A 27735-nucleotide genomic window follows, 5' to 3' on the forward strand; every position below is an offset into this window, starting at 1 on the left:
TATATATATTTCTTCAAGGAGGAAATATACTTCTGGATGGTAGGATTGAATAATTCAAAATAAAATCAGTTCAATTACAGTAGCATTTTTAAAAAGATCTAGTTCATATGAAACTACAGAAAACAATGTTGAAGTAAATTAGAGGCCTGAGCTGGAACTGTAGCCCATTTGGTAGTGATTGCCTTTTGTGCACAAAACTCTTAGTTTGATCCCTGGGGCTGCATATTGCTCACACCTGTAATCTCAGCACTCGGGAGGTAAAACAGGAAGACTTTCTAACAAATGGTGCTGGATGACCACATATACATGTGTATGGCCGCATGTATAGTTGGATACCCACGTACAGAAATCAACTCAAAATCTAGCTATGAGAGATACAACAATTAGAAAGCATAGCTATAAATCTGCTTGATAATGGATCAGACTATGGCTGTTTGGATACGATACCACATACATAACCAATAGAAGAGATCACTGAATTTCAGTAAAATTAACTTTTTTTTTTTTTTTTGGTCTTTTTGAGACAGGGTCTCCCAGTAGCCCCAGCTGGTCTGGAACTTACTATGTAGACCAGACTGGTCGCAAACTCACAGGGATCCTCCTGCCAACTTTTTTTTCATAAATGGACATTACCAAGGCAGCTGGCATGGTGGAACAAGCCAGCATTCACAAGACTGAGACAGGAGGATTATGAGTTTGAGGTTAAACTTCGCTATATAGCCAAACCTTGTTGATGGATTGGCAGGTGGGTAGGCGAGTAGATGGGTGAATAGGTAGGTAAGAAAGTGAGTGGTTAACCTCGTAAGAATTTAGAAGACCACAATCTGGGAGAAAATAGATGCAAAAAGTATATCCAAGTAAGAACTATTATTCAAAATACACAAAAAAATTCCACCCCTACACTCCAGTGGTTCTTGGGCTCAAACCCAAGATGAGCCCAGGACTTTATACATGGCCAGACATAATTCTGTACCACTGAGCTGTATCCCAAGCCACAGAGAACTCTTAAAACTAAGTAAGAAAATAAAAGTTCTGAAGAAACATTTCATCAAAGAGGAAACAGATAGGAAACAAGCACAGTCAACATCACGTCACTAGAGAATTGCACATAAAGCAAGGATATGTTGCTCGTAGCTGTTAGAATAGCTTTAAACCTATTATTTTATGTGTATGATTATATTGCCTGCATGTATATAAGTGCACCATGTGCATGTAGTGCCCACAGATGCCAGAAGAAAGTGTTGGATCCCGTGGAAGTGGGGTTACCAACAGTTGTTATCTGTCATGTATATGCTGGGAATGGCTACACATGTCTTTAATCCCAGTACTCAGGAAGCAGAAGCAGATGAATCTATCACTTCAAGGCCAGTTGGGTCTACATAGTGAGTCCCAGGCCAACTAGGGCTACATAGTGAGTCTGAGTCCTCCCTCCCACCCCCCCCAAAAAAGGTTCACTTGCCTAGCATATGTAAGGCCCTGGATTGGATCACCAGCACCATACAACAAAAAATAACAAAAAGTAAGGCAGGTGTGGTAGTGTATGCCTATAATCCCAGCACTCTGTAGACAGAGGCAGGCAGAACTCAAGGCCAGCCCAGACTACAGGGAGACCCTGTTTCTTTCTTTTTGTTTTTTTTTAATATCTTATTATTTTTATTTTATATGTATGAGTGTATTGCCTGCATGTAGGTAAGTGCACCCATGTTGTGCAATGCCCATGAGGACAGAAGAGGCCGTCGAATCTTCTGGAACTGGAGTTATGGACAGTTGTTAACTGCCATGTGGGTGCTAGGATTTGAACCCGGGTCTTCTGCAAGAATAGTCAGTGTTCTTAACTGCTGAGCCATCTCTCCAGCCCCGAGATCTTTTTTCTTAAAAACAAATGAGGGTAAAATTAGTTGGGGTAGTGGCATGCACCTATAATCTTAGCCACTCTGGAGGTGAAGGCAGAAGGATTGCTTGAGTCCAGGAATTTGAGATAAGCCTAGATAATGTATATAACAAAACCCTATCTCAAAGGAAAAAAATTTAATTTTTTGATCTTTATTTTGTATGTGTTCCATGGAGTGCATGTGGATGTCAGCACACCTTGCAGGAGTCCATTCTCCTTCCATCATGTGGGTTCCAGGAATCAAATTAGATCATTAAGTTTGGTACCACCACCCTCACCCTCTTGAACTATATTGCCAGCTCGAAAAAGTAAAATGTTTTAAAAGCCCATTGGCCAATAATCTTCAGAGAATAGTTGTATTTAAAGGAAAAGATTCAGTCATATGACCTGCTTCAGGACAGACTACCTGTGGGCTACTAAAAACCTGAGAAGCATGAAGGTTCTACTTAGATGAGAGTTCTAGTTAATAAATAAAGGAGTGATTAGCCAGGCATACACTTGGAAGGCAGAGGCAGCTGGGTCTCTATGAGATCTAGGCCAGTAATGAGAGTATAACTCCCAGGAAGCTTCCAAAAAAGGGAAAGAAAAAGGCCATGCCTCTGTATTTAATTGACAGCTTATGGGAAGTGCTGTATATCCTGTGTGTTTAGGAAAAGGGGACATGTTGGATTATACCCTAGGAATGTAAGCAGGAAAACCTAGAGCTGGACTTGATGGTGCACATTTGTAATCCCAGCACTAGACAAGGATCTTGAGTTCAATGCTAGCATGGGATACACAAGACCCTATTTCAAAACTCTAGTTAGAAAATAAAGGCAAAATTGCCTTGCCTGTAAATAAACTACAAAACAAAAAATGGCATAAGAATGAAACATAATTAACATAAATTAGGACAGTATTGGTTAGTGTTACATGTTAACAGAGGAGGCTGGATAGATGGCTCAGCAGTTAAGAGTGCTTTTCCAGATGACCCAAATTCCATTCCCAGCACTCAAATCAGGTAGCTCACAACCACCTGTAAGTCCAGCTCCAGGGAATTATGACCACCTTGACCTCCATGGGCACCTGCACTTATATGCCCATATTCACACTCAGACACATACATAAACACATAATTAAAACTAAAAAAAAAAAAAAAATCTTAAGGCCTGGGCTTGGTGATATACTCCTTTAATCCCAGCATTCCAGATCTTTGTGAGACCAAGATCAGCCTGATCTACATGGTGAGTTCCAGGCCAGCTGGGATTACAGAGAGACCCTGTATCAAAAAGAAAAAAAAAGAGCAAAAGTTCTGCTTCACCAGAATACACAAATAGGAATAGATGTTCAACATTCTGTCATTCAGAAACTGCAAATTAGAACAATAATAAAAGCCCGGAGAGATGGCTCAGTAGTTAAAAGAACAATTGCTCTTGCAGAGGTCCTAGGTTCCCAGCACCCCCATGGTGGCTAACTACCATGGTCCATAACTCCAGTTTCAGGGGATCCAACACATCTTTTGACCTCCTTGGGCCTTACATGACACAGGTATACTTACATACATGTAGGCAATACACTCATACACATAAAAATAATAAACAAAAAAAATTTTTAAAGTTTTATGTTTATGAATGTATTGCCTGCATGTAAGTGCACCTGTGTGTAAGAGCAATCCTTGCTTTTAACTGCTGAGCCATCTCTCTCCAGCCCCAGACACATAAAAATTTTTTAAAAAATAAATAAAAATGAGCCGGGCGTGGTGGTGCATGCCTTTAATCCCAGCACTCGAGAGGCAGATGCAGGCAGATTTCTGTGAGTTTGAGGCCAGCCTGGTCTACATAGTGAGTTCCAGGCCAGCTGGGGCTATAGGGAGACCCTGTCTCAAAAAGGCCAAAAAAGAAAATAAATAAAAATGAATTTCAGCAGACATTATGTTTGGGAGAAGGATATTAGCTTTTCTTTTTTCTTTTTATTTTATGTGTATGCATGTATGGCTGCATGTGTTAAGTGTACTCATATTGTGCAATGTCCGTGAAGGACAGAAGAGCCATCAGATCACCTGGAACTGGAGTTACGGATAGTTGTTAGCTGGCATTGGAACCCGGGTATTCTGCAAGAACAGACAGTGTTCTTAACCGAGCCATCTCTCCAACTCAGGATATTAGTTTAATCTTAGAGTAAGCAAGATGGTTCAGTGGCAAAGGCACTTTCCACCAAGCTTGTCAACCTGAGTTCAATCCCCAGGACCCACATGGTGGAAGTAGAAAACTGATTCCCTAAAGTTGTCCTCTGACCTGAACTGGCACTGTGGCATGCACTTGCCCACCAGTCCCTCTCCCCCACTGAATAAATGTAAAAATAAATCCTCTGAAAGTTCATTGTGACCATTAACATTCTTGCCAACCACTAAAAGAAAGTGTATAATTCCCAAGCCATGAAGAATATAAAAAGAGTGAGAGGCTGGAGACAGAGCTGAGTGGTAGAGCACTTGCCTAGCCTTCCTGAGGCCCAGCACTGCCAAAGAAGATAAAGGAGAGCTGGGCATGGTGGCCTATGCTTGTAATTCCAGCATGTACAGAGGCAGAAGCAGGATCTGCTGCAGGTTCCAAGCCAGTCAGGGCTACTTGTAGGTCTTGTCTCAAAACCCAAATGATCCAGAGAAAGAGCCACTAATTAAGGAAAAGGAGACAGCTTATGTGAAGCTCTGTAGGAGAGTACTCACCTGGTATGTAGGAGACCCTGATTTCCAGGGAGGTGGGGAAGGTCTGGTGAATGATTTATTTTCTTCCCAGCACTTTCTTCCCAGGGAGGCAGAGGCAGGTGGGTCTCTGTCAGTTCGAGGACAGCCTGATCTACCTAGTGAGTTCTAGGATAGCTGGGGCTACAGGGAGACCCTGTTTCAAAAAAGACAAAAAAATAAAAGATCTATTGTTAGCCGGGCATGGAGGCATACACCTTTAATCCCAATCCCAGCACTCAGGAAGCAGAGGCATGGCCATCTCTCTGAGCCAGCCTGGTCTCCATAGTGAATCCAGGCCAGCTGTGGCTACAGGGAGTCCCTGTCTCAGACAAAAAACAAAAAAATACTTGCTTTTATATGTATGTGTGATTGCATGCAATTTTGGGGGGTGCCCACAGAGGGTGAAGAGAGGATGTGAGATCCCCTGCAGCTGGAATTACAGGTGGTTATGAGCTGCCCATTGTGAGTACTGGGAACCAAACAGGTCATCCTTAAGAGCAGCAAGCACTCTTAACTACTGAAACATCTCTCTCTGGTCCTCTATTTTCTTTATTTTTCAATATAAAGATTAGTTTAGAAGAAATGTATGCAGGCCTGGAGAGTTAAGAGCACTTGCTGCCCTTGTGGAGGACCTAGGTTTGATTCCCAACTCCCACAGGGTGGCTCACAGCCACCTGTAACTTCAGTTTCAGGGTATGATGCCCTCTTCTGGCCACCATGGGTACTGGCACACATGTGACCCTCATACACATAACATAATAAATAAATCATTTTTTAAAAGAAGAAATGTGGGGCTGGAGTGCTCAGCAGTTAAGAGCACTGACTGCTCTTGCATAGGACCCGGGTTTGATTCCCAGCACCCACATGGCAGCTGCGAACCGTCCTTAACACCAGTTCTGGGGGAATCCAAAGTCCTCTTCTGACCCCCGCGGCATTGCACGACACGGGTGCACTCACATACATGCAGGCAATGCACTCATACACATAAAATAAAAATAATAAATAGAAAAAATATATATATATAAAAGAAATGTGTGAGAGTGGACATGAAGAACTATTTTTCTCTTCCCTTCCAGATTAAAGAAGAAGGAGTTTAGTTTAGAAGAAATATACACAAACAAGAATTACAAGTCTCCTCCTGCCAACAGGTAACTGTGTAGCTGGATGAAAGAGAGGAAAGAATCCTGGACTGATTTATGAAGATCTCATTTTTTTCTCTTCAGAAAGGAGTTTTTGTTCTATGCAATGTTGAGTTGTAGAAATAATTAGAATTGGTGTTTTTAATTCCCACCCCTTGAAGTGGAGCCAGTGATAGGCCAGGAAAGAAATGTGTGTGGGGTTAGGTAGATGTAGAAGCAGCCTGTTGACTGCCAGACACTGCTGGCTGCCTCTGGGTTGTTCATTACTAGTTCAAACCAGTTTGAGCCCAAACACAGAAGCAGTTTGACTTCTATCTATGGTTCCAAATTCCATTCAAAGCAATGACTTTATTTTATGAGAGTATTACCTTCTTGCATGTAAGTGCACTGGTATCGTGCAATGCCTGAGGAGGTCAGAAAAGGGTGTTAGATCCCCTGGAACTGGAGTTAGGGATGGTTATTAGCCTCCGTGCTGGGAATCGAACCTGGGTCTTCTGCAAAAGCAGTTAGTGCTCTTAACTGCTGAACCATCTTTCCAGCCCCAGCAATAGCATTTATTAATTGCCTCTTTTGTGTAGAAGAGTTCTAGTATTTTATCTCAGAATTTTGTACCTTTGCTCTGACGCTAAACATTTATTTATTCAAGATCATTCTTTGTAGCATTGTTAAATGATAGTAATGTATTAGAAGCAAATGAAAATATCCATTGCTGGGGTGCTCATTCAATTTTGATCCATCTTTGTGATGGAATATATTGAAATAGATCAATTCCAGGCTTGCCCCAAACTCCTGGGCGTGAGTAATCCTCCTCCATCAGCTTTGCTAGTAATTGAGTTATAGGTTCATACCACCACACTTGACATTTTTTTTTCCTAAACCATGCTGGGGTTGGAATCTGGAGCATCATGCATGTTAGACAAAGGAAGGCGGAGGCCAGATGTCATTGGACCATTCCCAGGAGAGAGTGAGCATTCCTGAGCTCTAATTCTACTCAGCAGTAGAATTAAAGGACCCCTCTTCACTGAGCTATAGCCCTAGCCCCCAACTTTTATTTTGTTGATTTTTTTTTTTTTTTCTTTTTCATGGCTTGTGTACTAATAGCTTGTTCACAAAAGGAAAACCAAAAACGAATTTGTGATGGAGTTTTTAGGGCTTGCTATCTAGAGCCCAGTACGGTAGAAGATGTCTGTGATCCCAGCACTTGGGTGTCAGAGGCAGGAGGGTCAGGAGTTCAGGGTCATCCTTGGCTACATAGTGAGTTTGAGTCCCAGCCTGAGATACATGAGATCCTGCCTCAAAACAAACAAAAGGTTTGCCATCAGCCTTGTGTATATGAGGGCTGGTGACCCATGTGAGTCATCTGATGGTGATTTTGGTTTGTGTTCTATCCTCAGGTGTTTAGAGACTATCTTTGAGGAACCCAAAGAACGCAATGGTACACTGATCTCAGTCAGCCAGCAGAAAAGGAAGCGAGTTCTAGAATTTCAGGATTTCACGGTTCCTCGAAAGAGAAGAGCTCGAGGTAAAGTGAAGCTGGCAGGAAGCTTCACTAGGGCCCAGAAGGCAGCTCTTCAGGCTCGAGAGCTGGATGCTCTTCTGATACAGAAGCTGATGGAACTGGAGACTTTCTTTGCCAAGGAAGAGGAGCAAGAGCAGTCAGCAAGCTGTTGAGAAGTAATTTGGGATCTTCCTTTTGAATCTTTTTCAGACCTCACTGGAAGAGGTTCCCTTATTTTGCCCTCTGCCCAAACCATTCATGATGCCCAGTTCGTGAATTTTTACCATTTCAGGTACAGTCTTTTTAGAAACTAGTAAAGTAGGGTCCTCTAATTCTACTGCTGAGTATAGACACTCAGGAATGCACCCTTTCTCCTGGGAATGGTCCCGAATGACATCTGGCCACCTCCTTCCAGTCCCAGCCGTCCACAGGAGGAAGAAGGAAGTCACGCATCTTAAGCAACACTAGGATTCCAAGGACTCATTATTTGCATGTCCACATGAAAGTTGCGCTTTGTTTATGGTGGTGCTAGACCAAGATTACTTAGAAACTGGCCTGTGGAGGGGGGCCTGGCCTCTTGTCCTGTGTGATTTTGTTTCAGTAATTGAGAAAAGATGTGTTCTGATCCTTTAATGCTGTCTGCCCAGGGAGAGAGAGAGAGAGAGAGAGAGAGAGAGAGAGGCTTTTTCGTATCTTTTTCTCCCATCTGTGACTGTGGGTCACTAGTGCCAGAGGAGCCTGTCCAGGCCCCAATGTAAGTTGCACTTTTTAATGTTGTGGTGTTGATTATTTTCATATTTTCTTTTTTGTTTTGTATTATTGCTGCATGTTTGGGGCCTTTAAATGTGATTTTAAAACATTTTTTAAGACATTAAGGAGAAAGACATGTCTTAAGACATGACAGGCATTTGACCCAGTTGATCAGCGTGTGGAGGGAAATATCCCTATTCATGTGTTTCAGGTAGTCCCTCCTCATCTCCAACTTCTCAAGTAGCTCATTAGCGGAAGCTCCATTTTCATCTGCCTTCTAAATCCTACCCACTAAGTATATGTGTTTGTTCGGTGACAGATTTCTCTTACAGTCATTTTAAAAAATAATTAAGGTTGAATGTGATTTTCTTTGAAATGTTGGCATGTGACAACGTTGGGAACAGTGATGATAGACACTGGCCCAGAGCATTTGCAGCTGCTTGAGTGGCCTGCTCCTACAGTGGGACACTTTTCCTGCATGACCCCGAAATTCCACAGCCAGCCCTCTCTTGAGATTGCCTCACGTACTCTGGTCCTGTCAAACCTATTGGAAATGTTTGCTGAATGCCAGAAGTAGTGCAGTTTCTAGGTTTGTGCCTGCAGGAATCTGCAGGCAGCAAGATGCGGTGTCTGGGCAGCAGGCCCACAGGACTCATTTCTTTCCCACCGTATGCCCTTGCCACACCTGCCTTCTTGTGGTTTCTCTTTCAGACATCTCCCTCTTTCCCTCTCTCCCTAGTTCTTTCCCACCCCCTTCAAAAAGAATTCAGAGAGTCAGTTAGCATTCCTTGGCTGATGAGTGAGAGGCTCAGCCTTAGGACACTAGTCACTTCTTCCCATCCTTAGAAGCAGCTACCAGTGGAACATCAACCTCCAGGGTTGTTTCTCAGTCTGTCTGTAGAGAAGAGCAAGTGTACTGTCCTGGAATGTTGGCCAACTCTCCTATGATTCTTTCATTCCCCATTCGCTAGTGGATGGAGAGATGGGGTGTGGGTTGGAGGTCTCCATGTGCCTTTGCTTTGTAGGTTGACAGGCTGTGCCATGCTGGAGCAGAAAAGCTGACATGAGCAGGGAAAACAGTGCCATGTCCACCTTCAGGCTCACTGCCTGAGATATGTAAATGGTGGAGCGCACACCTGGTCATCTGTGGCAACTTCAGAGATCATGGCCTGATAGGAGTTGAAGAGGGTCATTGTGCCCACTTGTTCTGAATGAGGCAATCAGGTTTTCCTGTTGTGCCTGTATTGCCCAGACCACACAGTTTTGACTGTGCTTCATTCACCTCAATACCTCTCCCTTCTGGGGGCAGGACTCTTAGACACTGAGTACTTCTCTCTCCTTTCACTGCAGAGAATATGAGATGAGTGATACACTGTGTCTGTATGCAAATGTCTAGTGAACCCCCACTGGAGAGCCTGCAGGCTAACAGGAAGTAGACAGAGCCATTTACCAGTTTCACTGCCAGAGTACCTGGGGCAGCCAGATCACCCAGTAGACAAAAGTTGAGGTGGACACAGCTGTGGCACCACCACAGACTTTCAGGTTTGCTTATTGCAAGTGCTTGAAAGGCTGGGAAGTGATGAAAACCACTGGCATCTTGGAACAGAGGACTGGAGACCCAGCTCCATCCTTTTCCTGGGAATGTAGGAGAGAAGCTATTCTGAGGCCAACCGCACTTGTCTTGAAATTCTTGGCCAAGTTGTTCTCATTGCAGACTTACCGGAAGTTCATCCATCTGGTTCTAGCCAGGCTCAGCCTCCTGTCTTAATACCTAGTTTCATGCCCGCCTTGGGGCCATCCTTGTTCTGGGAGATGTTGGCGGCTGGCATGCCATGCTACAGGGGGTGTTTTCTGTCACAGGAGTTGATACAGTTTTTGAGGATGCGGACTTTGCACCCCACATGATAAGAAGTTCCCTTTAGGTACAGCTTGTTAACTATAGTTCACCTCCAAGGTTTACTGTTCCAGTGATTATGGGAAAGAGAAGAGAAATCTCAGGTCCAGTCAGGGTTCAACCCGTCTCCTTTTCTGTTTTGGTAGTTTCTAGCTATACCACCCTTCTTCCCTCCCTTTGGCTCATCTTTCCTATTTTTTCTCTTACTCTCCAGTCTTTTTTTCGCCATTCATTTGTATGTACCTCATCACTTGTTATAGCAGATTGTATCTACCTTTTCCTGCTGTCCCTACTCTTTAAGAGCGAACTGAGAGGGAGGTGCAGTGAAAAGGTACGTAGGTTTGCCTTACCTGGAGCCTGAAGAGCTCAGAAACTCATGCTGTGAATCCTAAAACTGTGCTCCTCCAAGAGCTGTGAAAATCCTGACCTTTTTTCACAATTTTGCCTGCAAAGGTCTTGAGCGAGAGCTCCAGAGCCAACCTAAGGTCAATTCAGATCCCACTCTGAATGCCCTTCCCCTGGGGCTTGTTCTGCTGCTCACCAGGCTTAGAGCAGCAGTAGTCTTCAGGATGTGGCAGCTGGTCCAGGGCTGCATGCAACTGAGTGGACTCGGCCCTGCCTCCGTCTCCATGCTGGGGCTCTGTCTCCCCTGTACCATGTGCATTAAGATCTGTGGAAGACCAACTTTCAGGCAGCAATGCTTTTCTCCCAGTCCCTGGGGAGAGGGGAGTATGCAGTTGGTGCTTTCTTTAATGCCCTTGTTTTGTTTCTGTAGCTTTTCCCCTGGTATCATGGAAAGGACCTTTTAAATGACCACGTTGTGGGTGGCTATATCCAAAGCGTAAATATTTGGCCAGAGGTGTGGTGTCCTCACCCAGATTCATATCAGGAGAGGAGGGCTCCTTGTCTGAACTGAACTTCTCTATTGAACTAGCTAGCAAGAGAGAATAAATTTTCCTAAAATCACAACTTACTATTTTAGGAAAAAAATTTCCTAATCATAGTCCCATCTAACCAGATGTTGAGCAGCAAAAGTTACCATGATTATGAAGTGGGAGTGCTCATAGCCTGCCATCCAGCACAGCATGCTTACACTGATGCGTGTTCTGCCTTTGCAAGCCTCCATCTGGTGCTGGATTGGATTTGAATTGTTAGCAAGAGGACTCTGCATCTCCTTGAGCTGGGGTCTGGGCCAGTAAATAGCTATCTCAAGTGTCTCTATATTATCATGGTTAAGAGTTCAGTAAATTTGTACATCTTTGGTGACGCTGGTATACGTGACGCCCCTACAGTTCCTCTTCTGTTTGGTAGTTTGTGACTCTAAATGCCCACTGTTAAGTGTATTAATTTATGAAAATAAATTTTTTTTGAAAACCTTTCAGGTATCTGTCAAGGCTATTATTTTGTTATCATGGCTTGGTTGTAGTTTAGGCTTTTACCTGTAACATTACAAGGCTTGGTTTTGGGGGGTTTTGTTTTGAGTTTTGGTTGTTTTTAAGTAGAAATTCCAGACCCCTCAAGTATTATCTATTCCAGAGTGGCTACCCTTTCCCAAAGCCTGCCCCGTGCTTATAACTTAGGCAGAACTCCACCTTCTGAGGCTGCGTCAGTACTTGGCAAATGTGCTCAGTGGTGGTCAGTCATCTCTTCATCCAGAGAAACCAATACTTAGAAACTAGTCTTTTAGAGCTGAGTCGTACCTAATTGAGTCACGACCAAGTATTTTAGTTGTGATTTTTGTTTGTTTTTTGAGATAGGATTGTTTTTTGAGACGGGGTATCACTGTGTAATCTCACATAGCACAAGAGGAGAAATCTGAAGTCCAGTTAGAGTTCTGCCCATCTCCTTATAGTCCAGGCTGGTCCTGAACTCATGAACCTCCTCTCTTAGCCTACTGGAAGTATAGGCACACTGCAGTGGGCTAGGTACAATTTTTAATTAGTGCATTTTAGCCAGGTGTGGTAGCTCATGCCTGTAATTCCGGTACTGAGGCAAGAATAGTCTGGACTGCCACATGGTTCCAGGTCAGTCTGGGCTAGTGTGAAAGCCCTCAAAAAACAAAACTAAATTTGTAAATAGGGCAACTTTCTTTCCCATATGGCCGAGGAATCAAAACGTAGTTGTAAATGCAAGTGAAAATATGTTTTGTATATTAACACTATATTTAAAATCAGAACCCAGCTTGCTGAGAGCAGAAATCCAGTGGGCTGCATTCATTTACTTTTGAAAAGGTCTCATCCTCCATCTATTTGGGGGATGACTTGAACAGCTCACTGAATACAGAGAAAGTGTGATTCTTCTTAGGTGTATTTCCTCTGTCCAGAATAAAAGCAGTGCCTGTTTTCTGCCTGACATGATGTACTTCTGCTTGCTACATGTCACGATTACTCAGGAAAGAGCCCTCTCTGCACCTTTTCAAGTAAGATAGTGTTACTGGGTATCTCCCATCACAGAATCTTGACATCAGTGAAGCCTTCTGGTTAGAGGGCTGATCCTGAGCGAAGATTCCTCCAACTGAGTCTAGATGGCATGTTGCCCTTTTGAAAGAGGCATTTCTGTAATTCTGGGACTTCTTTTTTTAATATTTTATTTATTGTTTTGTTTTTTTGTCTTTTTTTGAGGCAGGGTCTCCCTGTAGCCCCAGCTGTCCTGGAAGTCACTATGTAGACCAGACTGGCCTTGAACTCACAGAGATCCACCTGCCTCTACCTCCCAAGTGCTGGGATTAAAGGCATTTGCCACCATGCCCAGCTTTATTTATTATTTTTATTTTATGTGTATGAGTGTGTTTCGTTCATGTATGTAAGTGCATCCCTATGATGCAGTGCCATGGAGATCAGAAGAGAGCATTGGATTCCCCTGGAACTGGAGTTACTGGTTGTTAGCTGCCATGTGGGTCCTGGAAATTGAACCCAGGTCCTCTGCATGAGCACCCAGTGCTCTTAAGCTCTGAGCCAGCTCTTCAGCCCCATGGAACATCTTTTTCTAGAAAAGTCCTAATTCTTCAAGTTCCAGGGCAGTGGGTGAGTTTTTCTTAATGTCTTTCTTAAGCCGCCAGCGTTCCCTTTGTCTTCCTCTGCAGCTGCTGTGAACAGAGCTTCAGTCTGGGCCCTAGCCATTGTGGAGCAGAGGGGGCATTCTCTTATGCTCCTCGTGCAGCCTGCTCCTGCCTCACATTCCTGCATGGTTACCTTGCTCACTTCAGATCTTTCCCCATCACTCTTGAAAGTGCTCCACTGCCACTCCATATCCCCTAACCAAGGCTTTTTATTTGGTGTCACTACTATCTCCCCATCTGTGAGTAACTACTGTGAGTAACCCATCAAAGATTATGAACATAATCACATTGTTTGATCAAGATGTCAAAAATCTCAAAAAAGGCAGGGTGTAGTGGTGCACACCTTTAATCTCAGCACTTGGGAGGTAGAGGCAGGTGGATCTCTGTGAGTTCAAGGCCAGCCTAGTCTACCTAGTGAGTTCCAGGCCAGCTGGGGCTACAGGGAGACCCCGTCTCAAAAAAAGACAGAAAAAAAAAAAAAAAAGATCTCAAAAAGAACTCTAGAAGTAGGCAGGTTCAGCCTCATTTAGCAAGTTGCTTCACTTGTCGGTGGTGCTACAGATCAAGTGGTGGAAGTATAAGGAGTAAGAATGGTACATCTATAGGTGCAGTGGCGCACGCCTTTAATCCCAGCGCTTGGGAGGCAGAGGCAGCTGGATCTCTGTGAGTTTGAGGCCAGGCTGGTCTACATACCAAGTTCCAGGTCAGCTGGGGCTACAAGGAGGCCCTGTCTCAAAAAGAACAAAAATAAGTAATTATTGGGCCAGGCGCACGCCTTTAATCCCAGCACTGGGGAGGTAGAGGTAGGCAGATCTCTGTGAGTTCAAGGCCAGCCTGGTCTACATAGTGAGTTCCAGGACAGCTGGGGCTACAGGGAGACCCTACCTCAAAAAGACCCCAAAAAAAAGATGCAATTGCAATTCTGAAGGACAGAAAGTCACAAGATCTAATGTACAGCACAAGGACTATTGATAATCTGCCAAACCAGAGCAGTTTTTTTTTTTTTTTTTTTTTTGACTCTCACAAGAAAACAGTTGAACTTTATTGTTAGGAAGAACCCAGCTACAAATACAGGTATGAATGCAGAGGGAAAAATGTTAGTGCCACTTGAATTTATGCATTTCTCAGTTATATAAAACAACAAATTAGGAATACAAAATTGCTGAAAACAAACCAACTCAGCTTTACATTCTTATGCACATTTTGACTAATCACAGATTATGGAGACTTGAGAGCAGGAGGGAACTTTGGTCACCCCATTCCCTTGTCTAGAGACTCACAGAGAAATGAATTCCTGAAGCTCACAGGACTTTGGAGTCAGAGCAGGGCTAGCAGCCAGGGCTGTGAATACCCAGGAGCAGAGCAGATTTTGAGTACCAATAACAACCAAAAAGGGAGTCACATATGAGATGATGAGGTTTTGTTTTTTTTGTTTGTTTGTTTTTTTTTTGTTTTGTTTTTTTTTTGTCTTTTTGAGACAGGGTCTCCCTGTAGCCCCAACTGTCCTGGAACTCACTATGTAGACCAGGCTGGCCTTGAACTCACAGAGATCCACCTGCCTCTGCCTCCCAAGTGCTGGGACTACAAGGTGTGTGCCACCACGCCAGGCTGAGATGATGATTTTATTAATCTGCTGGACTGTACTAATCACCTCAGCATATGCATCAAGACAAACACACCAAAACACATTGCTGGCAAGCACCTTTACCCATGCAGCAGTCTTGCTGGTCCCAAGATGATGGGGTTTTTGTGCAAGTTATCCTTACTATCATGTCTTGATGGCTCATTTTTGTTCATCATGGCATTCCACAGTATGAATGTATTATAATTTATTTGTCTGTAATCTTGCTGACAAACATTTCAGTAGTTTCCAGCTTTGAAATCTCATGAATGTACTATGCATTGCTATAAAAATAAAACATTCTAGTAGATTCTTCCCTCTCTTCAATGCCTCTCCCTTCTGTCCTCTTCCCTTCCCTCCCCCCCCCCCTTTTCCCCACCCCTATGCTGAGGATTGAATGCAGGGCCTTACAAGTACTCTACCTCAGCTGCTTCCAGCATTAAAAAGAACATTTTTAAACATCTGTGTGTGTGCGTGCGTGCGTGTGTGTGTGTGTATGTGTGTGTGTGTGTGTGTGTGTGAGTGTATGTGCATAGAGCTCAGAAGACAATTTGTGGGAAGCAGTTCTGGGGACTGAACTCGGGTTTTTAGGCTTGGTAACAAGCACCTTCACCTTATCCTGGCCCGCCTCCATTTAAAAATATATATATTCTTTTTATATGTATGTGTGTATTGCCTGCATGTAGGTAAGTGCACCGTGTCCTGCAATGCCCGAGGAGGACAGAAGAGGCTGTTGGATCCCCTGGAACTGATTACAGTTGTTTGCTGCTATGTGGGTGCTGGGGTTCGAACCTGGGTCTTCTGTAAGAACAGTGAGAGTTCTTAACTGCTGAGCCATCTCTCCAGCCTCCCATTTTTTTTAATGGGGAAAAACTTGAGTAGGCACTTCACAAAAGCAGATGTAGCTAGTATGTGAAAATGTGCCTAACATTATTAATCTGGATAATGCAAATTAAAAGCATAATGAGATAACATATTGTATCCACCACAATGGCTAAAATTAACCTTGTCAAAAATGTGACCAGAACTTATACGTTGTTAATGAAGTATAAAATGGTACAGCTGGATACAGCAATCCCTTCTGCATGAAATAACTACCATCGTCATGACTTCAGCTGAGCCTGATGGCTAAACATAGTCACAACTGGACTTGTTGACTGGTGTGCTCATTCATTAAAGGAGTGCCAGGCAGGGTCACTGGACCCTCACCTGAGTATCTAGCCACTCTTCCCAACCAACTAGTCCAGCCTTGGAAGACAAAAGAAAAATGAGGAAGAACCCAATAGAGGGATGCTTTTGGAAGCCCTTGTCAAGAAACTCCAATGGACTCTCATACGACCATTTGAAAATTGCCGTTTGTTCTGACATTTTTCTAGTTCCCTGTCTAGAACATGTAATGCTAATTAATTACTCTTGCCTTTACTTTTCCTTCACATCTCCTAGTCATGATTCAAGGACTTTCTTTTCCCCTTAGAGACAAGAGTTATGCAATTTGGGAGTCTTAGATAGACCCACTGAAGGGGTACTCCAGTTCCCTCACCCTGCATCCCTGTTCAGCATGGGAGAAGCCAGAGCGGTCTGTGTCCCTATTCTCTATTGGCAATTTGGGTAACCCCTTCAGAGGATGTCGTGATAAGAATAAGAGGTAGGAATTGGCTAGGCAGTTAGGGTAAAAAGACCACAAAGAAATGTAGCAGTTTCTGGGCTAAAAGTCAAAATGTCCTTGGGCCTGTTAGTACATACTCTGTTCCAAAGGCCAAAAATGTCAAAAGTATTTGGGAGCTTCTACCTAATCCTCAAAAGATTTTAGGGTTACCTCTTCATAGGGGGGAATGTTGGAGGGGAGGGAGTGGGCATGAATTTGATCAAAACAATTTATATTCATGTATGAAATTCTCAAAGTTTTTGTAAATTTAAAAAAAATAAAGGCACAACTGGGCTGGAGAGATGGCTCAGTGGGTAAAAGCACTTGTCGCATAATCATGAGGACATGAGTTTGGATACCCAGACACAGATACAAGCGCCTCTATAATCCCCAATACTCCTACCAGGAAATGGAAGGCAGAAACTGGAGAATTGCCAGGATTCACGGGCCAGCCAGCCTGGTATGCACAGCAGTAAACAAGAGAAGCCTGAACAAGATGAAAGGTGAGGCCTCACACCTGATGCTATTCTCTGACTTCTATACATGGCATGCATGTGCCCACACTCACACAAATGAACATGCATGCATACATACACACAAAACACATGCATATATGTATGCACATCATACACACATAAAATATTTTTAAAAGAAAAGAAAGAAATGATACAGCTACTATGTAATCTTGATACTCAGGAGGTTGAGATATGAGGATCATGAATTGAAGACCAGCCTGGGTCACATAGTAATTCTCAGGCTAGCCTGAGCTATATAGCATGACCCTGATTCAAAAAAAAATTAATAAATGTAAGTCACCATACTAACAGAATTGAGAAAAATAACATGTTTAATAGCTGCAAAAGGAATTTTTTGGTTGTTTTGGTTTTTGAATTTTTTTGTTGTTTTGGTCTTTTCTGAAACAGGGTCTCCCTGTAGCCCCAGCTGTCCTGGAACTCACTATGTAGACCAGGCTGGCCTTGAACTCACAGAGATCCTCCTGCCTCTGCCTACCGAGTGCTGGGATTAAAGGTGTTACCACCATGCTCGGTGCAAAAAAATTTTTAATTTTGATTCAGTTTATCCTTTTTTTAATTTTATTTTATATGTATACATGTATTGCCTGCATGTAGGTAAGTGCACCCATGTCGTGCAATGTCCGTGGAGGACAGAAGAGGCTGTCGGGTCCCCTGGAAGTGGAGTTGTTAGCTGCCATGTGGGTGCTGGGATTCGAACCCGGGTTTTGTTGTCTGCTGTGCTTTTGGTGTCAGTTCTGTGAAGTCAGTACATAAGCTTTGGATTTCCCAGGGAATGGAGTAGTTAAAAGCGCTTGCTGCTCTTCCAGAATTCTGAGTTTGGTTCTCAGCATCCACAGGGTGGTTCAAAACCACCTGTAACTCCAGTTCCAAGGGATCCTCTTCTGGTCCTCACATGCACCTGTGCATATGTAGTGCACACATGTACATGCATTTAGGCACACATATATACATATATCTTAAAAAAAAAAGGTTTCCCTTATGTATTTTAAAGATTTTTTAAAAAACATTTAGTGTGTGTACATGAGCACTTGAAACAATTTGCAAGATTTGGTTCTCTCCTTCCATCATGTGGGTCCTTGGGGGATTGAACTCAGGTGATTAGGCTTGGTGCTTTCCCCACCAAGACATTTCGCCAGCCTTAAAAAAATTTTTTTAAGCAGATAAGGATTTAATAGAATGAGAGAGTGAGTCTAAAAGAGTTTTTAAGTTTAGGTCTTTGATCTCCTTTGGTTTTAGTATAAATATCTTTTTTAAAATTATAAAAATGTTTTGCTCTTTTAAACTTTAAAAATTTATTATTTTTAAAAAATTTTATGTATATGCGTGTATTGCCTGCATGTAGGTAAGTTCACCCGTGTCATTCAATGCTGGATCCCCTGGGACTGGAGTTGTTAGCTGCCATGTGGGTGCTGGGATTCAAACCTGGGTCTTCTGCAAGAACCACCAGTGTTCTTAACCACTGAGCCATCTCTCCGGCCCCGTTTTGCTCCTTTTAAAGAGTGTGCACAGTATATTTATTCCATGTTTTTTAAATAATTAAATTTTTCCATTGTATATATTCATTGCACACAATACTGTGACATAAGAACATTTTGTTTTTAAAACAGGGTCTATGTAGCCCAGGTTGCCCTGGAATTTATCTTTTTGAGACAGGGTCTCCCAGTAGCCCCAACTGTCCTGGATATCTCTCTCTCTCTCTCTCTCTCTCTCTCTCTCTCTCTCTCTCTCGCTCTCTCTCTCTCTCTCCCCCCCCCCCTCTCTCTAGTGTCTCTCTCCTCCCTCCCTCTCTCTCTCTTCTCCTTTAAAGAATTTTTGAAAACCACAATGGGAGTCATCTCCTCTCCATTGTGAAACCTGAGTCCAGTTAGGTTCCCTCTTGCGTGTGATTTTGCTCTAGGTGAATTTAAGTAACTACTCAGAAATAATCTCAAGCAGATCCCTTTCTATGTCAAATAGCTAAAGATGACTGTGCTTAGCAGACGAAAAATCAAGGCTGTGTTCCTTCAGTTCTTGCATCCAAATTCAGCCATTTTCTAGGCAAAGGGCTTAAAAAGGAAAACTATTCAGGCCATGGGTTTTTACGTCAAGAAATGTAGAAAGACTGACTTTTTCTAGTGTACAGCCTCTGTGCCTGTTGCCTGCCATGGGTCCTTAAGCAAGTTGCTTAACCTCTCTGAGGTCTTTAAAATAGGAGTGTTGGCTAAGGGCTAGCTGCAGGTCTCTAAGTCAGCTCTTGGGAAAAAGTGGTAGATACTATTGAAAATTCGTTTCTGCACAACTGAGGAGACCAGGCGCAAGTACCTTCACACTGGGAGCCTAGGTGGACAGCTTTCTGTATTCGATAGCCAAGCAGCTTGCCTTTCAAATAAATCCCTAACAGCACAGCGGAAGGAGGTAAGAGTGAAATGACTAAATACATGCAAAATGCTCACAAAAACGTGTGTCAGGGTCTGCAGAAAAGGCTCAGTGGTTGAGAGCAGTTGCGGCTCCTGCAGAGGACCTGAGTCTAGATTCCCAGCACCCACATGGAGGGTCACAACCGCCTAACTCCAGCTTTGGGGAACCCAAGCCCTCTTCTAGCTTCCACACACACGTGTGATACACACAAAAAAAATAAATCTTCAGCTGGGTGTGGTGGCGCGCACGCCTTTAATCCCAGCATTTGGGAGGCAGAAGCAGGCGGATTTTTGTGAGTTCAAGGCCAGCCTGGTCTACATAGTGAGTTCCAGGACAGTTGGGGCTACAGGGAGACCCTGTCTCAAAAAGACCAAAAAAAAAAAAATCTTCAAAAAAAGAAAGAGCGAGGTTAAAAGGAGCGTGAAAGGAGTAGATTCTACGTTATCAGACCCTGCCCTGGTGCAAAATCAGTGCCATTGTCCTTGCTCCCCGGCGCAGGGGCGGAGTACTTAGTGGCTTCTGTTCTCAGCCCTTCACGTTCCTGATTGGCCAGTGATACGAAGTGCTGTGACGTCACAGAGACGCGTCCGCGTGAGAAAGGGGGCGTGTCCGCTGTGGAGGAGGAGGCAAGATGGCTACGTCCGTGGGTCGTCCGGGCATGCGGCTGCTGCTTGGCGAGTCTCGGTGGCGAAGCAGGTACTGCCGGGAGCGAGGCTTTGCCCCGGCGAGGGCTAGCCTGGCCCAAGCGGGGCTTCAGCCAGGGCAGCCATTTCTCTTCCCGCGCTCCTCGCGAACAGGTTTGAGGGGACGGGGACGACGCCGCGTCCAGCTCTGCTTTGGGCAGGTGCGGCCGCCCCTCCCGGCGGTGTGAAGTTAGTTCGGGTGTGGCCGAGCTGCCCTCGCCCGCTTTCCTGCCTCTGGAAGTGTGCTAGGGACCAGGAACCAGATGGGTGTGCAGCCCACCGGCCGCGCTGTGTCCCGGGGCCCCGCGTATGGTGCCGGCTGGAGAAGCGGCTCTGCCGAGCTGCCTCCTGGGGTTCTTCAGCTTTGTATTTGCTCATCTGAAAAGTCTGTTGTGACTTGGGGGGTCCTGATTATTTTGGTGACCCCCAAGTTCCTAGGCTGCTAGAGGTGGAAGAGACCTGAGGAGTCTTTGTTTTTGCTTGTCTGGGACAAGGGTTTCACCATGTAGCACAGGCCGACCTCGAATGCACAGCAATCCTGTCATGGCCTCCCAAATGCTGGGATTACAGGCCGGAGCCGGTTTTCTTCACCCACCCACCTCTTCCCCCCGTAGTGGGTGGAGAAAGAGGAAGAAGAGAGGAGGGGAGTTCTCAAGTTGACTCAGAGGAGTGCTAGTTCTCAACTTGACTCAACCACTTATTAGCCAGGAGACTGACCCAGGTACCCACCTGTTTCCGTCTGGAAAGGACTTTTACTTCGGGTTGCCTGTAGAAGGGCGGTTATTGTACGTAGCTTGGGAGACTTGAAGAAAATGGATTAAAATGTTAGTAGCTGTGACGCAGAGTTGGTTACTAGGTGTCATTGCAAAGAGCTAACTAAGATTCGAGAGATGAACCATACTTTTATGTTTGAGAAAGTCAAGGGATACTGGTCTTGGACTGAGAGGAAGCCGAAATCGTCACTGGTCTTTTTGTGAGTTTCTTCTGTCCATTAACTGTTCAGAAATGGTGTGGTTCTCCCAGGTGGAGGCTCTGCAATGTGGTGGGCAACTGTTAGGATTTGGACAGGAAGTTTTCTATGTTTTCAATGTTTTACCATAGATGCTACATACAGGTCATCAGGAATTATGTAAAGTATGTCATGAATTGAGAAATCTAAAAAGTGACATTGCTGGAAATTTTTAAAGATTTTTTTTTTTAATTATATATGCGCGTGCAGGTGCCTTTAAAGTCCACAAGAGGGCATTAGGTCCCCTGGAACTGGAGTTAGAGTCCCCTGGACCTGGAGCCACCCAACTTGGGTGCTAGGAACCCAGCTTATGTCCTGTGAAGAGCAGCATGAGCTCTTAACCACTGAGTCATCTCTCCAGTCCCAACGTTGCTGAAAAATTGTAAATGATGGTAAGAAGAATGTGCCTCACTATCATTAAAAAATTTTTAAATAATTTAAAAAGAAAAGGCTGACCATGGTGGTGCACTCCTTTAATCCCAGCACTTGGAAGACAGAGGAAGGCAGATCTTTGTGAGATCAAAGCCAGCCTGGTGTATATGGCAAGTTCCAAGCAGCTTGGGGCTAGAGCAAGGAGACCTTGCCTCAAAAAAAAAAAAAAAAAAAAAGCCATACTTTAGTGCCAGTATAGACTGGAATTAGGTGCAGTGAGAGGGATGAGTGAGGATTTACCTGTAATAAGATAACAGTGTGCAAAGATACTGTATATTAAGATAGAAGGAAAATATATTGATACACAGAAGCAAAAAAACACTTCTGTAAGTCTTAAGTAGAGTGGTGTCTGTGCAGATGAGGGAAATGTTTCAATAAGTGATAGACCAGCATATAACGTCTTGGGTTATAATTTAGCACTCTGTTTTCGGTACTCATTTGATGAGAGTGGGCAGATAGACTGGGGAGATGGTTCAGCAGTTAAAAGCTGTAGCTGACCCAAGTTTGATCCTCAGAACTCACCTAGATAGCCCGATTCAGTGGCATACATCTGTAATCCCAGCATTCCTGTGAGTTCCAGGCCAGCTGAGGCAACAGTGAGAACCAAAAACCAAATAAATAAATATAAAAAAAATTAAAAGTTGCCAATGGAGTCATTAATTTTCTTTTTAATGATTCATTTTTCTTGGTCGTAGCCCCTGTTACTCTGAATACCCTGCCATGAACCGTTTTCTGGGTTCCTTGCAGAAGCTACCTCTTCGAGCCTTCAGAACAGGTAAGGAGCAATTGGAGGTGGTGCTGGCCCTCTCTGTTTGTAAGCTGTAAGTTGGGAAAGCCTGGGTTTAGAATTAAGTATCTGTGTGAAGTGGGTGAGTGCCTGTCATGTAGTCATCTCTGAAGCCTTTCCAACTATGCTTCATTATTTTTACTCTCTGCCATTCAGATACTTGTTTCTAGACTTTTTCTGCAAAAGACAGTCCTGCAGTGTCATTGTGCATTTTCAGGATAACTTCGTAGAGGTAAAATTCCTGGGCTAAAGGTTTGTATAAGCTGGGCATGGTGGTGCATGCCTGTATTCCCAGCCCTCAGGAGATTGAGGCAGGAGGCTCATAAATTTGAAGATAGCCTGAGCTAAATAGTGAGACCCTGTCTGAAAAGAAAAGCTTATGTATTTTGCATTTTGGTATTTAGGCCAAATTGCTCTTCTTCAAAAAAACATGTCCCAATTGAGACTCCAAAGCAGAAGTTGCTATCCAGTGGCACTACCCCACTCATCAGCACTGTGGACTGTCAACTTTTTGTTCTGTTGAGAAGCTGCTTGAAGCCCTACAAATGCTGTGTCGTCTTTATTACCTACAGATCCTCTTGTTTATCAGACTAAAAGCTTTTTCATACTGTTCAGTAATCTCCCTGGGGAATAAAATGAGATGGGGATAAGAACAATAGAAAGCTTATTATCAGAACGGTATGCATGCAGGAACATGGAGAGGGAAGTGAAGGCTGGAGGAGGGGCTCCGATGAACCTGACTCTCAGGTCTGCAGAGCAACCTCTGCATTCATGAGCACTGGACCAGAGGAGAGGCTATTGGACAGGGGCCTTCTCCCTACCAACCTGCTTTGAAAAGGCAAGAGAAAGACCTGCAAGTGAAGCTGGTGTGGTAGTTGACAGTCCAGCACCTGGAGCCTGAGACAGGACTTTGACTTTGAGGCCAGCTTGGACTGTAGAGAGGCACCTGTCTTAGAATAGTGAGAAACATCCAGCAGTGTGCCTGGGCTCCAGGCCACAGAATCCATATGGAGGCTGAGCCTTTTTCTCACCAAGTAGCTGAGAAGGGGAAAAAAAAAGTTGGTTTTCTTTTTTGTTTGTTTGTTTCTTTGTTTGTTTGGGGTTTTTTTTGTCTTTTTGAGACAGGGTCTCTTGTAGTCCCAGCTGGTCTGAACTCAATATGTAGACCAGGCTGGCCTTGAACTCACAGAGATCCACCTGCCTCTGCCTCCCGAGTGCTGGGACTAAAGGCGTGCGCCACCACGCCCAGCATTTGCTTTTTTGACAAGCCTTTTTTGGTCAGAGCTCTCTTTTTAGTTAAGTTAGTAGGGGTTCATTAGTAGGCGAGGTTAATGACATCCATATTCACCAGTGAGATGGCTCAGCAGGTACAGGCACTTGCCACCAAGCCTGATTACCTGAGTTTCATCCCTAGGACTCTCATAGTAGAAGGAGAGAGCCAAAAGTTGTATTTTGACCAACTGTGTGCACACACAACACACACATAGGATAAGCAATTAAAAAAAAAAACAAAAAAAAAAAACCAACACTAAGGCTGAGAATATAGCTTAGTGTGTTGTGATTGTCTAACATGTACAAGGCCCTAGGTTCAATGACTAGTACCACAGAAAACACAATCAGAACTGGGTATGGTAGTACATGCTTGTAACCTCAGCACTTGGGAGTTCTTGGTAGGGGCACCAAGAATTCAAGGCCAGCCTTAGTGATAGAATGCATTTGAGACCAACCTGGGCTCTGTGAGACCCTGTCTCAAAAACACCCAAACAACCAAAACCAACCACTGAAATGAGGTGATGTGGGGATGCATGTCCCTCTACCTGGCAGCCAGTGGTGCAGAGTGTACTCTCTGTTGACGATTTGGCTCTTGGGGGATTTTGTTATTTTTCATTGTATTTAGAATATACAGCATGATATTTTTGTTTTCTTTATTTTTTGAGATGGGTCTTGCTATGGAGCCCAGGCTGGCCTTGAACTCAAAGTCCTTCCTTCACCACCTTGGCTAGCAATGTGTTTTGATGTGCTTGTCTTGTTTCATATGCTGAGGTGATTAGTACAGTCCAACAGATTAATAAGCTCATTACCTTATATGTGACTCCCTTTTTTGTTAATACTGGTACTTAAAATCTGTTGTTTTGGCAGCTTATCAATGTGCGATGCAGTATTTACATCCTTTTTTTTTTTTCTTTTTCGTTTTCTTTTTGTGACAGAGTCTCCCTGTAGCCCTGGAACTCACTATGTGGACCAGGCTGGCCTTGAACTCACAGAGATCCACCTGCCTCTGCCTCCCGAGTGCTGGGATTAAAGCCATGCACCACCATGCCGAGCGAGTTTTTTTTGTGTGGTTTTTTTTTTAAATATTATTTTTTTGTATTTCATACAAAACACCTTAATGAACTTTATAGCTCCTTCCCCATTGGCACCCACCCATAACATGCCCACTGGAATTCATACATTTTGTCATTTGTGTTAAGAACAATATCATATCAAGTTAATGTCCCCAGATGTCCCTCAGTGCAAGTGTATCCACTGAGGTCTAGTCAATGTAGATATCTAGAGTCCCTCTCTTTAACATCAGCTCTTCACTCAGCAGTAATCAGCTGCCAGTAATTCTTTGACTAAGATTGGGTTCTGCTGTCCATTTCCACAGTTCTGTGCTGGGTTTTTGTCTGTTTGAGTTTGTATGGGTCTTATGCATGCTGACACCATTGCTGTAGGTTTGTATGAGAAGGGTCCCAGGAGCCTGTAGGACTCTATTTGCATATTGTCATGCACCTCCTCCCTGCCTCTTACAATCTTTCCCCCTCTCTTCCACAATGGTCCCTGAGCCCTTGGTGGGTGGATTTTAAATAGGAGTCTTGTCTGAGGACCCACATTCTGTAGACTTATTCTCTACATTTTGACCATTTGTGATCTTTTGTGTTCCTGGCCCTCTTTTGCATGAGGGAGCTTCATTGATGAGAATTGAAAGATGCATTAGTGTTCTCTTTACCCCTCATTCTATGTTCTGTGAGCCTTAGGTGTAGAGGTTGCATCATAGATGTGCCACTTAGGCTTAGGTAATTCATAGAGAATCTGTGTATGTGACCAGTGGTACCACTCTGTCTGTTGAAAAAGAAGCTTCTTTGATGAGTGGTGACTGGGATACTTGTCTGTAAATTTAAGGATCTTTTTGCATGTAGTAAGAAATTATATTTGTCTAGGAATGTGACAATCTTGGGATTCTCTAAGATCTATGACCTCCCCAGCTATGTGTATTTGGGTAAGTTTACAGTACCACACATGAGTTTCCTCCCATTGAGTGGGCTTCAGATCCAATTAGGTAGCTGTTGATTACCCCCAAGATAAAGGTGCCACTACTGCACCAATGTTGTTTGCTGCACCAGACATTGAGGTAGTTTTTAGGTCTTGAGGCTGGGGTTGGGCCATCAATCGATGTTCTCCCTTAGCAGCTTGCGTAGTGCTCGCCAAAGCTATGAGAGCTAGCCTTCAGAGGAGGTGGTTTCCAGGTCAGTTCTAGCTCCATTGCTCCAAATCCCGTGTCCAAATTATGTCCTATCTTCAGCAGTAGGACCTTGCCTTCAAGTTCTAGGAGGCAATTAAGAACTGTAGCAATAGCCTCTGTAATTTTGGGAATCTCTTAGACCCACCACCCTGGCCAACAACTCAAAGGAAGGTCTCCTGTTTGGCTCTCCAGCTATCATTTTAAAAAAAAAAAAATTTATTTTTATTTTATGTGTATGCGTGTATTGCCTGCATGTAGGTAAGTGCACCCATGTTGTGCAATGCCTGTTGAGGACAGAAGAAGCTATTGAATCCCCTGGAACTGGAGTTATGGACAATTGTTAGCTGCCATGTGGATGCTGGGATTTGAACCCAGGTCTTCTGCAAGAACAACCAGTGTTCTTAACCACTGAGCCATCTCTCCAGCACCCCAGCTATCATTTTTTAAAAATTATTTGTATTTTATGTGTATGAGTGTTTTGCCTGCATGTATGTAAGTGTACCTATGTTGTACAGTGCCCACAAAGACCAGAAGAGGGCGTTTGATACCCTGGAAATGGATTTATAGATGGTTGTTGGCTGCCATGTGGGTGCTAGGAATCAAACCTGGGTCTTCTGCAAGAGCAGTCAGTGCTCTTAACCGCTGAGCCATCTCTCCAGCCCCAACTTTGTGCCCTTTGACTTACATCTTCCAACCTTACCCTAAACACCTAAAAAAAAATTAATGGGGTTTGATCCTCAGCGCTGAAAAGTAGTCTATGTCTCTAGCTCCCCTACTACCTTTCAAGATTCCACAGGTAAGTGAGATCATGTGGTTTTCTTGTGCCTGAATACTTTCTCAAAAAAATTATTTTTATTGGGGCTGGAGAGATGGCTTAGTGGTTAAGAAAACTGGCTGCTCTTGCAGAGGACCCAGGTTTGAGTCCCAGCACCCACATGGTGGCTAACAACCATCCATAACTCCAGTTCCAGGAGATCCAACGCCTCCTTCTGACCTCTATGGGGACTGCATGGTATGGGGGTGCCCCTAACACACATAAAATAAAAATAATAAATAAAATATTTTTTTAAATTTATTTTTATTATGTTTAATTATGTGTACTTGTATGTGTCTGTGTGTCAGTATGTGCATGTGAGTACAGGTGCCCACAGAACCAGAGGTGTTGGATCCTCTGGAGCTGGAGTTACAGGCATCTGTGAGCCACCTGAAATGGGTGCTGAGGACTGAATTCGGGTCCCCTGCAAGAATAGTATGTACTTGCTCTTAACTGCTGAGCCATCTCTCTGGACCCCGGACTTCCCTTTTCATTCCTGAATAACATTCCATTGTAGATGTATGAGATTAAAAAAAGTAACTCTGCTGAGATGATTCACATACCATAAAATTCATGCCTGTGTCCCTGTTCAGCATGGAAGCCAGAGCGGTCTGTGTCCAGATTTCCTATTGGCAATTTGGGTAACCACTTTCAGAGGATGATGTGATAAGAATAGGAGGTAAGAATTGGCTGGGCAGTTAGGGTAAAAAGATTCTGAAGAAAAGTAGCCAGTTTCTTAGCTAAAAGTCAAAATGTCCCTGGGCCTCGATGCAACATACTCTGTTCCAAAGGCCAAAAATGTCAAAAGTATTTGGGAGCTCTTATCTAATCCCTAAAAGGATTTTAGGGTTACCTCTTCAGAAGGGGGAATGTTAGAGTAGCCAAAAGCCCCATTTGAAAAAAAGAAGGGAAGGAAGGAAGAAAAGGAAGGAAGGAAGGGTACACTAAGTTGTCAGAAAAAAGTGCTGGGGAGATATGAGAGGAGTTGGAGGGGAGGGAGTGGGCGTGGATTTGATCAAAACACCTTATAGGCATGTATGAAATTCTCAAAGTTTTTTTTAACCCTAACCCTAACCTCTGGCTGACTAGATTTACCAGAAGGGCAGACAGGGGGAATGGATGAGGGTGCTGACAACACAGTGGACAGTGACAGGGATGGCAGAGTATGGAGCCTCTAGTGGGAGAGGAAGGCTGTCTATCTGACGAGTTTGTATTCATGCTCAGATGCCGAGGAGCTCAGAAGGTGGGCGACTGTGACAAGTGATAGTCATGTATATAGAGATTAGAAATGCACGTGAAAGCATCTCAATGTCAATTGCCTTGGAATGAATTCTGCTGTATGAAAAAAAAAAACAAAAAA

At 43.8% G+C, this 27735-nt stretch overlaps 2 protein-coding genes across 10 annotated transcripts in view; both read left to right on the plus strand.

Moving 5' to 3' along the window:
• Positions 1-11270, plus strand: part of Prr14l (proline rich 14 like) — a 98044-nt gene extending 86774 nt beyond the window's left edge. For all 6 annotated transcript variants that reach the window (XM_029567297.1, XM_008841002.3, XM_029567298.1 and 3 more), the window contains 2 exons: positions 5687-5758; positions 7144-11270. In XM_029567297.1, coding sequence (XP_029423157.1) covers positions 5687-5758; positions 7144-7420 — 349 coding nt within the window. In that variant the 3' untranslated portion in view covers positions 7421-11270. The remainder of the gene's footprint in view (positions 1-5686; positions 5759-7143) is intronic.
• Positions 11271-19747: 8477 nt separating this feature from the next.
• Pisd (phosphatidylserine decarboxylase) overlaps positions 19748-27735 on the plus strand; it is a 43685-nt gene continuing 35697 nt past the window's right edge. Inside the window, exons 1-3 of one of the 4 annotated variants that reach the window (XM_017800104.2) lie at positions 19748-19844; positions 21051-21232; positions 21968-22047. In XM_017800104.2, coding sequence (XP_017655593.1) covers positions 21993-22047 — 55 coding nt within the window. In that variant the 5' untranslated portion in view covers positions 19748-19844; positions 21051-21232; positions 21968-21992. Of the gene's footprint in view, positions 19845-21050; positions 21233-21967; positions 22048-27735 lie in introns of those variants that run through there. The other 3 variants (XM_017800102.2, XM_029567348.1, XM_017800103.2) reach the window with 3 other exon arrangements.

The sequence above is a fragment of the Nannospalax galili genome, unplaced genomic scaffold (genome assembly GCF_000622305.1).
Source record: "Nannospalax galili isolate Female #2095 unplaced genomic scaffold, S.galili_v1.0 scaffold259, whole genome shotgun sequence".
Classification (NCBI taxonomy): Eukaryota; Metazoa; Chordata; class Mammalia; order Rodentia; family Spalacidae; genus Nannospalax; species Nannospalax galili.